Source organism: Lagenorhynchus albirostris, chromosome 3 (assembly GCF_949774975.1).
Source record: "Lagenorhynchus albirostris chromosome 3, mLagAlb1.1, whole genome shotgun sequence".
Lineage (NCBI taxonomy): Eukaryota > Metazoa > Chordata > Mammalia > Artiodactyla > Delphinidae > Lagenorhynchus > Lagenorhynchus albirostris.
The window spans coordinates 32,404,834-32,417,201 of NC_083097.1; the positions used below are offsets into that span (position 1 = coordinate 32,404,834).

The following is a 12,368-nucleotide window of genomic DNA, read 5'->3' on the forward strand; positions in this document are numbered from 1 at the left end:
AATCACTGCCTGAAAAGATCTCCCTGCATAGCTGAATGAGACCTCAGCTATGGCTCATTGTCTAGAATGTGGTCACATGGCCACAGCTACGTGCAAGGGAGGCTGGGAAATCAAGCTTTCAGCTTTACCAACTTCCACAGTAAAGGTAGTTAAGATGCACAGTTCCACAATCAAATACCTTGGAAACCACTCAAAGAGTTGAAGCAAATTGTAGCAATTTTAAAGCATGGATGACATTCTCAGATGAGCTGGAACAATAACAGATCCCACCTTGCAGAATTACAGTAGCAACAGAATGAGGTTATGTTGTGTAAATGGTAAAGCACTTCACAAATGCAAGATTATTTTGAGAAAATCAATACATTCTCCCTTTGTATTGCCTGTATGTGAGAGAAGTGGAGGCCCAGGCTGGCTGTTAAAGTTCAGCTTTTAGCTTAGATCTATGTGATGCTTAAATGAAACCCTCTTCCGCGATAATAGTGTTACCCTCAAAGCTGAATTCCCGGCTTACAGGTGTGAACACCACTGCTATTAAGAGACTCTAAAGAGATCTGTTTCTATTTTGCAGGGACACTTCAGGAAGAACCTCCCTCGGCTTGGTCAACAGTAGTTCCTACTGCACTGAAGTGAATGTCATCCCTTGTACACATATCCCTTAACCTCTGGCAAGATCTTGCTTAAACCACATGGCAATATCACACAGGTTCAGTGGGTTAGATATACTGCAGACCATTTGGATAAGCCACATAATTGGTGCAACCTGTGCTTATCAGCAGCCTTCTCCAGTTCATCTGTGGTTTACTGGAAGCTGCTCACATGTGGAGTCTGTTTCTCTATATTCTACTCCTTGTCAGAAAGAGACCAAATGTTTCAGTTAAAGGGAAAGGTAAGGCAGTACTACCAAACATCCCCTAACAGTAAATGCCAATCAATGACACCTACTCTGTCAAGTTCATCTTACTCCCTAGAGGAGTCAAGTTTAACACCAAGACTTCTACAGTCAAGCAGGGTCTGCCTTGGGGTCATCTTCCCTGTAGCTCTAGGTCTTCTTGAAATGAATGAGAGCCTTGAACTTTTTTAATAGGGGAGAGTGTTTAAGAGTGTCCTAGTGTTAAAGACATTTGAGCATCGGCCTGACCACCTAACTCAGAAGCTCAGAAGCCTCTTCTGAGTAGCTTATACAAGTCTGGACCAGTCCACACAGTTGTGTTTTGATGAAATCAGACATGGCTAACTAAAGAACAAGGAGAGGCAAAGGGTAAAAGGCATGAACCAACAGTTCACTAAAGAATGATTTTTATACTAGACATAATTGAGGTTGTTCTGGTACAGGTCTTATCTGCTAGACTCCCATTAAACTCCCAGGGAAGGACTATGTATAGGTCTGAGAGAGAAAATAGAAGCTTGAAAGGCATGAGACAGTAATTTCCCTGTGGTCCTATTTCATGGATTTCCACTTTTTCATTCTTGCGACAATCCAGAATCTATTATAACTAACATTTGCTGACCTTACCCTGGTGTACGCTGTACCTTGACTCTACTACATCAACCGAAAGCAGGGGTCAAATGAACTGATGATAACACATGAGATTCTGCCATTCCAGTTTATTGAAATGAGTAAATTTAGAGCTTTCTTTGCATACAGAAAAGTGCACAAGAAAATAAGTATGTACAAAACAATTGTGTGGCTGTCCATCACTTTCAAAAATTCAATTCCCTAGAAATAGTTGCCTCCAGTTAGCACATTTAGGTATTTGGACATATAAAATACTATTTCAAGTCTGTGTTGACAATGACTGAGTGGGGAGTCAGATGGAAAATGATGCCATACGTGATCAGCTATTATCATTCAACGTAAAACCACAGGCCTTTAGCTCGGACTACTTGGAGCTAATCAGTAGAGGTTCAGGAGGCCACCATCTCGTTTAGATCCTGAGCAGTCATCCTCTTCTTCCACCTAAAGATAACATTGTATGTGGTTGATTAACACCCACAAGAACCTGAGCACTAGGGGTCAAGAGACAACATTAAAAAACCCAACATAAACAAAACAAAACAAAACAAAACAAAACTCATATGGCAAGAACAAACCCTTTGAACTGTGCTGACAATAGGACTGAAAATGAACTGGAAAGGTTTCCAAGGTTATGAGGAGAAAAATATTGCAGGCGTTAGATTTTTAACGATAACACCGCAGATTTCTTCTCCCATTTATCATCCTACTAACTGTAAGACTGTGGCATTAAGAAAGCTTTCCAGTTACTTGATAAAGGCCTGGCATTACCCTAAATAAGCACCTAATGTTTGGCACTATCACATTTCACTTTGTGATGTGTTTCTCTTCAGAACACGGTCCTTCTTTGCTGAGTTGAGTTCAATTTTTCTTCAACATGAACTGCTCTTCCGGAACTTCAGCTCAGGAGGATGGCCTCCTATTCCATAGAAAGGATAAAGGTTGTGCCCATTTGCAATTCTAGTTACTGGGATTAGAGATTACTGAGAAGGCAGAGAGGCTTCAGATCTGTGAATCATTAGATTTTTTTTTGCCCCATAAAACTCTGTTGTTTGTGAAAGAGAGGTAATGTTATAAACCCAGGAGTAAAAATGACTGAAAAGAGAATCAGAGGGAAAAGAAGAGGAGAGATGAAAAGTGATTTTCCCTCATTTGCAATAGCTAGCAAGAGATTGGAGAAAGGACAATCCTGCCCTTGAGAGAAGAATAATGTTCAGAAAGAGAAGTTATATCTTTAAAAACGTTCTTAGTTGTGTTCAAAGTCCCCAGAGAGAAACTGAACTTTTACTTTATTTTACTTTAAAAATACTCTGCAAGTGATGGTCTGAAGCAAGGTTTAAGAAGGTGCCTTGTTCTACCACAATCTTTAGGTTTTTATGCTCTGAAACAGAACCCCGAAACACTCTGAACCGTAAGGATTTTAAAATTTATTCAAAACAGTATGATCTGAGGGGTTGTGGTGGCTGCATTGTCCAGCCAGAGGGTACACAGCACAGTGTTCTAGAAGGTTCTAGGGACACAATAAACAAGGGTTCAAGGAGGGAAACTACTTCATTTACATTTGAGCTAGAGAGTTTAGGTTCTTAATTTATTTAAATCCATAGATTCAGTTTAGCTAAACAGAAAGTGGAAGGCATTCTACAAGTGGAAGAGGCAGCAAGAAAGGGCAACAGATAATATGTCAAAGCTAGAACAAGGGCAGAGGTCAGGACTTGTCTGCTTATTAGCTTTGTCCTTGACTACTAAGGCCAACCTTTTTGTTCCTCTGGACAGTCAGCATGCCAAGTTCCTAGAGAAGTGTGGAGAAGAAAAAACCCATGGTTAGAAATTTTGGATTGACTATCAATGTATTAAATATTAAGTCATTATTTTAAAACGTCAGTCATAGTATCTCCTAGGACCGATTCAAGAGGATTGGATAGAATAGTCAATGTAGAATCTATAATAAAGTGATTAACACAAGTGCTTAATAATGTTAGCTATTTTCTCCCATGGCAATTGTCCCCCCTACCCCTCAACCTATATATTTAGCAGGTTGACCAAAATTATCCTTCCTTCATGACCTAAAGAAGAAAGGGCCTCCAAAGAGAACTCTATAGTCAATTCAATTTAGCACAAACAATCCTCCTAGATTTTCAGTGCGGTTTGTTCCTTTCTATTGTCCGTGTGTGCCTCCCCTGGAGAGGAAGCAATAATGAGTCTGTCAAGACTTCTAGCCCTTCAACATCTTCCATATATTACACTGCTTTATTAACATTAGAAACCATCTGGACGCTTGTTAAAATGAAGCTTTTCCTCAGCACCGAGGGGGATTCCTTAGGGCTGGGGCCCGGGAATTTGTCTTCTCAGTAACCTCACTCGGTTCTCTGAAGCTGATTTTACGGAAAAGCACTTTCAGAAATACTGTAATTACAGAAGTGGAGTGAGGGGGGCTAATCCAAATTGCAAATAAACTCAAATCTTATTGTTGATCTCAGATTTAAGATATTTATCTATTTAAAAGAATTCAGTTCTACGTGGGTCAAGACAGTTTGGTAGTCTCACTTGAATGGGGCAAGACGGAAAAAAAAATGGGTCTGGGTTCTTTTCATTCTTCCTGTTGTTCACCCCTTTCAAAATGCAGATAAGTCTCCTCTCCTCCACTAACTTCAACCTTTTAAGATTAAAGTGGCTTCCACTCACTGTTGAGAAAGAAAAACAGCCCTCCCCCTTTCCCCTTCCCGGGTCTCAGTCTAAGGTGGTTACACATGATAACTGACCGAGGATGAAACCCACCAGCAGACTCATGTGAGCTCATACTACTTTTGAAGGAGGTACCGGCAGCTGTCACCACTTTGGGATTTAACATCGCCAGACTAGTTCAGACTAATCTGAGGCCCCTCACAAAGAAATATGTATTGATTTGGGAGGCAGAAGTGTGATCATGATCTGTTTGGCTGACCTGTTTGGTGGCTTCAGAAGGTCCCCAGATTTTGAAGCTTCTATAGAAAACTAATTACTAGGAGGCTTTGCAATCACTTCAATGTGAAGGTCGAAAATCTAGAAGGCTATGTGTTATATTGAGTTTTACTCCCATACAGAAGTGAAATACCAAAAACACAGGAAGACAGAAATCCACATCCATCTGAGTATAGTACTGATTTTTATATGTATGAGAACTCTATTCACAGATGTCCAGCCTATTCATTACTAAACTAGTTAAGTACAGTGTTCCATATCTTTTACTTCTCCATTACAGAGATTTAACTTCTTTCCGATTCTAAAATTAAAATTTCACCCTTACCCCCATGCCACCCTTTTTCACCAAACCTAAGCTTAGTAGGATCTTCTACTTACAGAAGTTAGGCAAAAGGATTTCCAAATGGATCCCTATATACATCAGAAGATGTGGATTGAGGAGAAGCCATCTATGGAGATAAAACCATCTAGTCAATAACCATAATTACAATTGTAAGAAAACAACTATAATTAAGACTTCTCAGATCCCTTTAAAAAAAAATCACTTAGGTCACAGACTAATCAGATATTGTATGTGGGTCTATGATGACTTGTGTTTGCCTGCCTGTGATGTGTGTGTGTGTGTGTGTGTGTGTGTGTGTGTGTGTACTATTTACATCAAAACCAAGTTTCAGAATTATGTTTGCCTCCCAATGCAAAATATTATTTTTATGAGCTAAGTAATTATGGGTGGGAAATTAGGAACTTAAATCTTTGAAAAAATTTTAAAGATACTATTTTGACTCAATTTTCTTTCAAAGTGCTTTCCCGAGCTAGGTTAAGTGAGATACAAAGGACTTTTCTATATGTTATTTGTTTCTCAAGTTCAGGAGGGTAGTTCCTGCAAAAATAATCTTTCCCCAGTTTGAGTTGAGGTTTACACTGCGATGGTCCTCAATGATCCATCGTATTCAAATGTCCTTTACTGTCAAAGATACAAGCAAGGTTAATTCAGGAGGTGGTAACTCTATGTGGCGTGTACTTTGGAGCATCATCTTCTAATAGTTGATACTTACAGATGCTGGTGATGAACGGAAAGAATCTTTAGAGAAGGGGTTCTCAAATGCATTGTCAGCAGATTTGGAAACTGGCAGGGCACCTTGTCTGGGAGCTGGCTTTGGTAGTTCTAGAAGGTGAAAAAGTAGTCAGTAGACAAGCTTTCCCCAAATATATGCACAAGTTCTCCAGTCAGGCTTATCTTAGAAATTAAGTTCCATACTTGCTCCGAACGCACAGGCTCAGGGGCCATGGCTCACGGGCCCAGCCACTCCACGGCATGCGGGATCTTCCCGGACCGGGGGCACGAACCCGTGTCCCCTGCATCGGCAGGCGGACTCTCAACCACTGCGCCACCAGGGAAGCCCTAAGTTCCATACTTTTGAAATTGACATCAATGGAACAAAAATCACCACCAAATACCAAGACTCCCAGTGATTATTACAGGCAAATTCATCCCTTCTTGGAAGAGGAAGCCATGCATATTTGCTTGAAGTGGAAGAGATTCAGAATTCCCTCACTTAAAAGTACCTACATGGGGCTTCCCTGGTGGCGCAGTGGTTGAGAGTCTGCCTGCCGATGCAGGGGACACGGGTTCGTGCCCCGGTCCGGGAGGATCCCGCATGCCGCGGAGCGGCTGGGCCCATGAGCCATGGCCGCTGAGCCTGCGCGTCCGGTGCCTGTGCTCCGCAACGGGAAAGGCCACAACAGTGAGAGGCCCGCCTACATGGCAAACCTTCACCAAGCCTTGAGGCCAACACAGGAGTAAAAGCTCCGAGAGATTAAGTCACTAATACAGTCCAGCGAGCATTCAAATACTGGCTGCGTTTTGAAGCGCTTTCGTTCTACCACACCTTTTTAACTTTCCTCATTAGATGGGTAGTACAGTCCATACATACCTACTCATGAAAAAATGAGTCCTTATCACACATACAGCCTCCAGGTGCCATGACCCATTGAATTTCAATAGCTCCTGGCAGCCCTTTTAAGAATTGTCACAAGAGGGCAGCATTAGGCCAGCCCTTAGAAACAGCTAACTAAGGTAAAGTTAACTCCGTAAGGTAAATGGTTAAGTTGTCTCCATAACCCCTGCTAGGCAAAAAAAGCAAGAGTAAAGCTATTGGTGGGTCGGGAGAGGGTTCTTCTGAGGGACTCTGTGGGCCCATATGGCAGTGGAATACTTGTTGGTACAGCTGACAGAGAAGTAGGTAGCTTACCATTGATTTTTCTCAACAGTTGATTAGCGTCAAAGTCATCATGGTCTGCATTCTCCTGAGGAATGCCAACTTTGTTGTTGAAGTAGTTGGAGAAGGCACTTGAAGTCCCAGCGGAATTCTGCTCTCCTTTCCTGGCTGGCAGAGTAGGTGGCTGCCGCAGTTGGAAGTCCTTAAACATTTCTTTCACTTCCTTCACTTCTTTGTCCCCAAGTGGGTCCAAGGCAACGAAGGCATCGCTGGAGACGTCCTTCGGAGGGCCAGCTCTGGGAGGTGGCTGAGGAGGAGTGACCAGGAGAGAGGAGAGCATAGAAGGGGGCTGGGCTGACACAGTAGGCGCTGGAAAAACATTGCTCTGAAAAGGATTCCCCAGCGGGCTGGTTGATGACCAAGTATTGGGTGTCACGGATGCTGACGGGCCCCAGACTACAGGGGCTGGAGGTGAAGCTGAGGCTGCAAAGGATGAAGGCTGCTTCCAACCTGGAACAGCTGGGCTTGTGGTAAAGACGATTGGCTGACTGAATCCTGAAGGCTGACCAGCCATCACAGTGCCCGGGACCATTGTAGTGGATTGACTAAAGACTAAGGGCGCTGGGCTCCATGGTCCTGTCTGAGCAGATATAACTGGTACACCACCTGAAGGAGGGAAATGGGATAAAGGACTTATCAGGAAACTAGCCTGAAGAGGATCCTTGAGTGTCAGAGAGTCAACTCTCCGGAGAGCATTTTTAGAGAGCATCTACATGCCAAACCTTTGTTAAGCCTTGAGGCTGACATGGCTTTTATTAGATTATTTCACTCCAAAGACGAAGTAGCTGTAGCAAGCATTTAAATGCTGGTTGCATTTCGAAGCCCTTTCTTTCTTCCACACCTTTTTCACTTTCCTCATTAGATAGATAATACAGTCCATAAGTACCCAGTCATAAAAAAGAAAATGAGCCCTTCTCGTACGTTCACTGATGTCATTCAAACAGCTAGAACAGAGCCTGTCAACAGCATGAACCTACGTGTTGAGTAAATACATTTACATATAGAAACCATGCTTGTTATGAAGTAAATTAATATAATCCATCAGGGCTTCCCTGGTGGCGCAGTGGTTGAGAGTCCGCCTGCCGATGCAGGGAACACGGGTTTGTGCCCCGGTCCGGGAAGATCCCACATGCCGCAGAGCGGCTGGGCCCGTGAGCCATGGCCTCTGAGCCTGCGCGTCTGGAGCCTGCGCTCCGCAACGGGAGAGGCCACAACATTATTTTTTCCGCGTACCGAAAAAAAATATATATGTAATCCATCAGATACTCTTGAGAAACTGATTTAATGTTTTCACTGGGCAACTGGCTCATGTCTGAGGTCTTATGGAGACTAGCTATCAGGCATGTGCATTAGGCTTTAACATGTTTACATCCCGAAGAAACCATTTCAAAGCTTCCTTGCTTTTAAATGCTGCCAAGGTGGACACAGCTACATAAAAGGATGATAAAATTTGGTTGATGCCAAGATAGCTTTAGACTTTTATATACAAAAATGGAGAAAAGGCTAGTTTTCCTAGGAGAGCTGTTTCAAATAAAAGTGCTTCCTGCCATGTGTCACTCACTAAACTTTGCCAGAAGTTAGAACAGAGTATTTAAAAGAGGAAGAGGAAGAGAGGGAGACGAGATAAAGTGAAGCAAAAACACAAACAAAAAAAACAACGCTTGCAATGTGACTAACTGCCCGTCTGCAGGCATCTGCTCTTTGTGGGGAAACGGCTCTATCACCTGCACCCTTGCCATTGTTGATTTGTAATTCATTAAATCACTAAAATCTAGGTCTTGCCAATGTGCGCCCTCCTCTTCTTGAGAAGCTCATTCCCTGCATCTTGTTCTAATACGTAGCACATTTTCTCTTCGGCCTCTTCCCAAGTGTATTAATGACCCAGTTAAACTGTCACCACTAACAGAAAACCAAAATTCAGCCTCATACCCATTCACAAACGACACTCTGCTCTCAAAACCTACTTGCTTTGAGCTTTGGAGCAGAGCATTCTTGAGTTATGAAAGTTTTCTAACCAAAGTAGGAGAAGGTCTTCAAACTTGGGCTAGGAATGTTTTTGTTTCCAGAGTGAGAAATATTTTTAAAACAACGTTCAGGGGCCGATATGGTAAGATGTTGTATCTTGAATGTTCTTGGGACTGGAGCCTGGTGTCACTTGACTCAACCGTCATCAGGAACAACAGCCATCTGGCCGTGAACACAAGGTGTGCTCACGAAGGTTGCTGGGTTTCAGAGGTGGGTCATCTTACTAAATCAACATGCTTATTTTTGGGGTGAGGAAACTGGGCACAAGAATATTATTACAATTGAGAGGGTCACAGTCTGTGAAAGAGACTAAAACTCAGGCATACCACCTCCAAATCCAGCACCCTATCCTCCTGTTCTGTCTCCTTGGCATCAAGGAACAGAACTATATTTTTTATTAGAATGTTAATCCAAATACTTATTTGACGTATACCGAAATGAGACTTCATGTACACTCAAGAGTATACATACAGGCAGACCTCAGAGATATTGCAGGTTTGGTTCCAGACCACTGCCATAAAAGGAATATGGCAATAAAGTGAGTCACACAAATTTTTTGGTTTCCCAGCCCATATAAAAGTTATGTTTACACTATACTGTAGTCTAGTAAATGTGCAGTAGCATTATGTCTAAAAAAACAATGTACATACCTTAATTTAAAAATACTTTATTGTTAGAAAATGCTAACCGTCGCCTGAGCCTTCAGCAAGTCATAATCTTTTTGCAATAGTAACATCAAAGATCATCAATCACAGATCACCATAGCAATATAATAATAGTAAAAAAGTTTGAAATATTGCAGGAATTACCAAAATGTGATACAGAGACACGAAGTGAACAAATGCTGTTGGAGAAGTGGTGCTGATAGACTTGCTCGACTCAAGGTTTCCACAGACCATCAATTTGTAAAAAACTCGATATCTCCAAGGTACAATAAAACGAAGTGCAATAAAATGAGGTATGCCTGTATTCCTTTCACAACCAATCAAGGGAACAGTTCTCTTAGATCCTATAATACAGGCTTCTAGAAGTGGCTTGAGTTGGAACAAAGTTATTGCTGGCATTTGAAACAAATTAACTGAAGCTAGAGTCCCTCACTAATAATTTACACCAATCGGATGTGCAAAAATTGGATAGAATTTTACCATCTTTCATGTTGGATGACTTGCCTTCCCTTAGGAAAACGTGTGGCTTTAGTCCTAGATGGTATTAGTGGGAGTGGCGGTAAAGGAGAAAAATACATTTGAGAGGAACTAAAGGCTTTCCCAGTGTATACTTAGGCCAGCCTTCATTCCCGTCTACCAGATCCCATGCATCACGTTTCCAAGGTATTTAAGGCCCTGCTGGAGAAAGGTAAGGAAAAAGAAAGTGTGGGTATAAAAAGTTAGTTTTATTAACCTTTAGATGCTAGATTAAAGCGCAGGGCAGCTAGTCAAAGCCAAAGGCTCAGCTTTCTACAATGCCCTTTCCCCACCCCCAGTTCTCCAGAGGAAACGGTCCCCCAGCTGGGTCCAGTGGAAGCTAGACCTACAACCTTCCATGGCTTGGCGGAGGGTCCCTGCTAGTGGACAGGGGCTATACTGTAGGGCTCAGTTTGAGTCCCATGTCCAAACTGGGAAGAATCATCAGTATTCTGCAGTTGTATACCCCAAGGCCTCAACAGGGGCACCTAGCCAGAAAGCTTCACTTCATCTGAATAAATTAACAGTTATAGGGTCCAGCTGTATTTTCAGGCTGACTTGTTAAATATCGGCTGTAAAAATGCTTCGGGGCATTGATATGAAACTACAAAGCTCTGCGATGTGACCTAGCCGCAGGCACTGCATACAAGCTCTCTCTCCTTCTGCAGGGAAAGCACCAACCAGCTCCACTTGAGGGTGGAGGAGAAAGGGATGCAGAAAGGGGAAGACCCCAAGAGATATGAAGTGCTTGGGGAGAGTCTCCTGATGGTGTAAACGCCAAGCAGAGACCTGGAACAAGTGGGCTTCTCACACCTGCAGGGATTTCAGCCACTCAGCAGGTGAGAACCAACCCTCCTGTTGCTACCACACTCCAGATAGGATGGAGCGGATTTAAGATGACAGAACCAAAATATTTTCCTTTGGCGGAAAACAGCAGGAAAAAAGAGTCCTGATGATTGACTCAGCAGGAGGCAGAGAAAGCCAAGATCCCTGGTCAGATTTTACAAAATAGGGGAGAGTCTCTCTTCACCCATAGCCCCCCCCCCCCAGCCCCCTCCCAAGACAGAGTCTATTTGGAGCTTGTAGAGGAGATAAGAAGTAGAAAAACAAAGAGAAGCCCCAGCAGGAGAGCAAAGACCATTGTCGGGGGTTTCTGAAGACTGTTCCATGGAGGCAGGAAAGAACTGGAGGCTTCAGGCAACGAGTAGCAGGGCCAGCCCTCGGCCGAGTGGCCTTCCCCAACGTCCTGCCACAGAGTGGCCCAGTGGCTTGCAGAGCTGGTGACACATTTTTGAATGACAGCAGCATCACCTCTCAGGTATCTGATAAAATTCCATCTCTTCCCTTATTTCTGTGTTCTCTTCAACTTCAGACTTCTATACTGTGGACTTACTAACTCTACTAAGACACCCATCTAGCCAAAATATCAGCAAGGAGCTGCTAAGGCTGAACTATTCAGAGACTGATCAAGATATATGCCTGTCTCACACCCACCATATGCCTAGAAACAGAGCTGGGCTCAGAACCCGGCACTTTCATTCAATTACTCACACTTGCTTCAGATTTAACTTATAGCCCTCTTGGGGTGTATATCCCTTCCTTTAACCAAGAGGTTAAATAGGGGATAGCGCTTCAATTTAGTAATGGCAAATTGCATGGAAGACATGCATGTTGCTACTTCTTCAAATAGAGATGATAGACAAGGCTCTCTCATCTCAACCCTGTTTCTCCAATGAAGCTGGTCTGGGCTTCAGAATCCCTTCCAACTGTCTTCAGTAAGCCATGACCGGTTGGTTCAGGTAAGTGCGATACTAAAAATGGATTTCTTCTCACATGCCAATTCAAGGAGTCAAATTCCAGTTACAGGTCAAGAGTGCCTAATAGGGATGGGTTGTAGAGAAGTAAAAGTGGGAGAAAGGCTCCCTAGGATGCTCAAATCTTATGCCCCAGGAACCCCTATGGATATGAAGTGCTCCCTCCTATGAATTACCATCTTAGGAGTGAAAGTAACAGAGCCAAACCTAACTCCATCTCTACACACCTACCTAGACCCCCAAGGGGCCCTACTGGGGCAGCAGCACTTGTTTTGAAGAGGTCCAGGGACTTGGTCTGTATGGTTGCAGGTTGTCCTGGAGATGTCTGGCCTGGAGGTTCTGAGACGAGAGGAGCAAAGATGTCTGATGCAAGTAAGTCTTTTGCTGGAGACTGACAGGGCAGAGAGGGACACAGAGCAGTTACTCAGGAACAGTGAAATCCAGCTCTATTCTGTTTCCTACTCTGTACCTCGAATTTGCGAACACAAAAAGAGAAACTTTTCCCCACTATTGAAAAATTATTATAACAAACTCCAAAAGACAAAAAAAAAAAAAAAAGACACGGATCCTGGCAATGGACAGAATATTGGGTCCTGGT

At 43.1% G+C, this 12,368-nt stretch overlaps 1 protein-coding gene across 3 annotated transcripts in view; it reads right to left on the bottom strand.

Annotated features, from left to right (window-relative positions):
* Positions 1-1,590: 1,590 nt before the first annotated feature.
* The window catches only part of DAB2 (DAB adaptor protein 2), a 52,742-nt gene continuing 41,964 nt past the window's right edge, over positions 1,591-12,368 (bottom strand). Inside the window, exons 11-16 of one of the 3 annotated variants that reach the window (XM_060146988.1) lie at positions 12,002-12,161; positions 6,724-7,356; positions 5,527-5,636; positions 4,850-4,920; positions 3,267-3,302; positions 1,591-1,957 (exon numbers count right to left, since the gene is read on the bottom strand). In XM_060146988.1, the coding sequence (XP_060002971.1) occupies positions 4,855-4,920; positions 5,527-5,636; positions 6,724-7,356; positions 12,002-12,161 (969 nt within the window). In that variant the 3' untranslated portion in view covers positions 1,591-1,957; positions 3,267-3,302; positions 4,850-4,854. Of the gene's footprint in view, positions 3,303-4,849; positions 4,921-5,526; positions 5,637-6,723; positions 7,357-12,001; positions 12,162-12,368 lie in introns of all 3 variants that reach the window. The other 2 variants (XM_060146986.1, XM_060146987.1) reach the window with 2 other exon arrangements.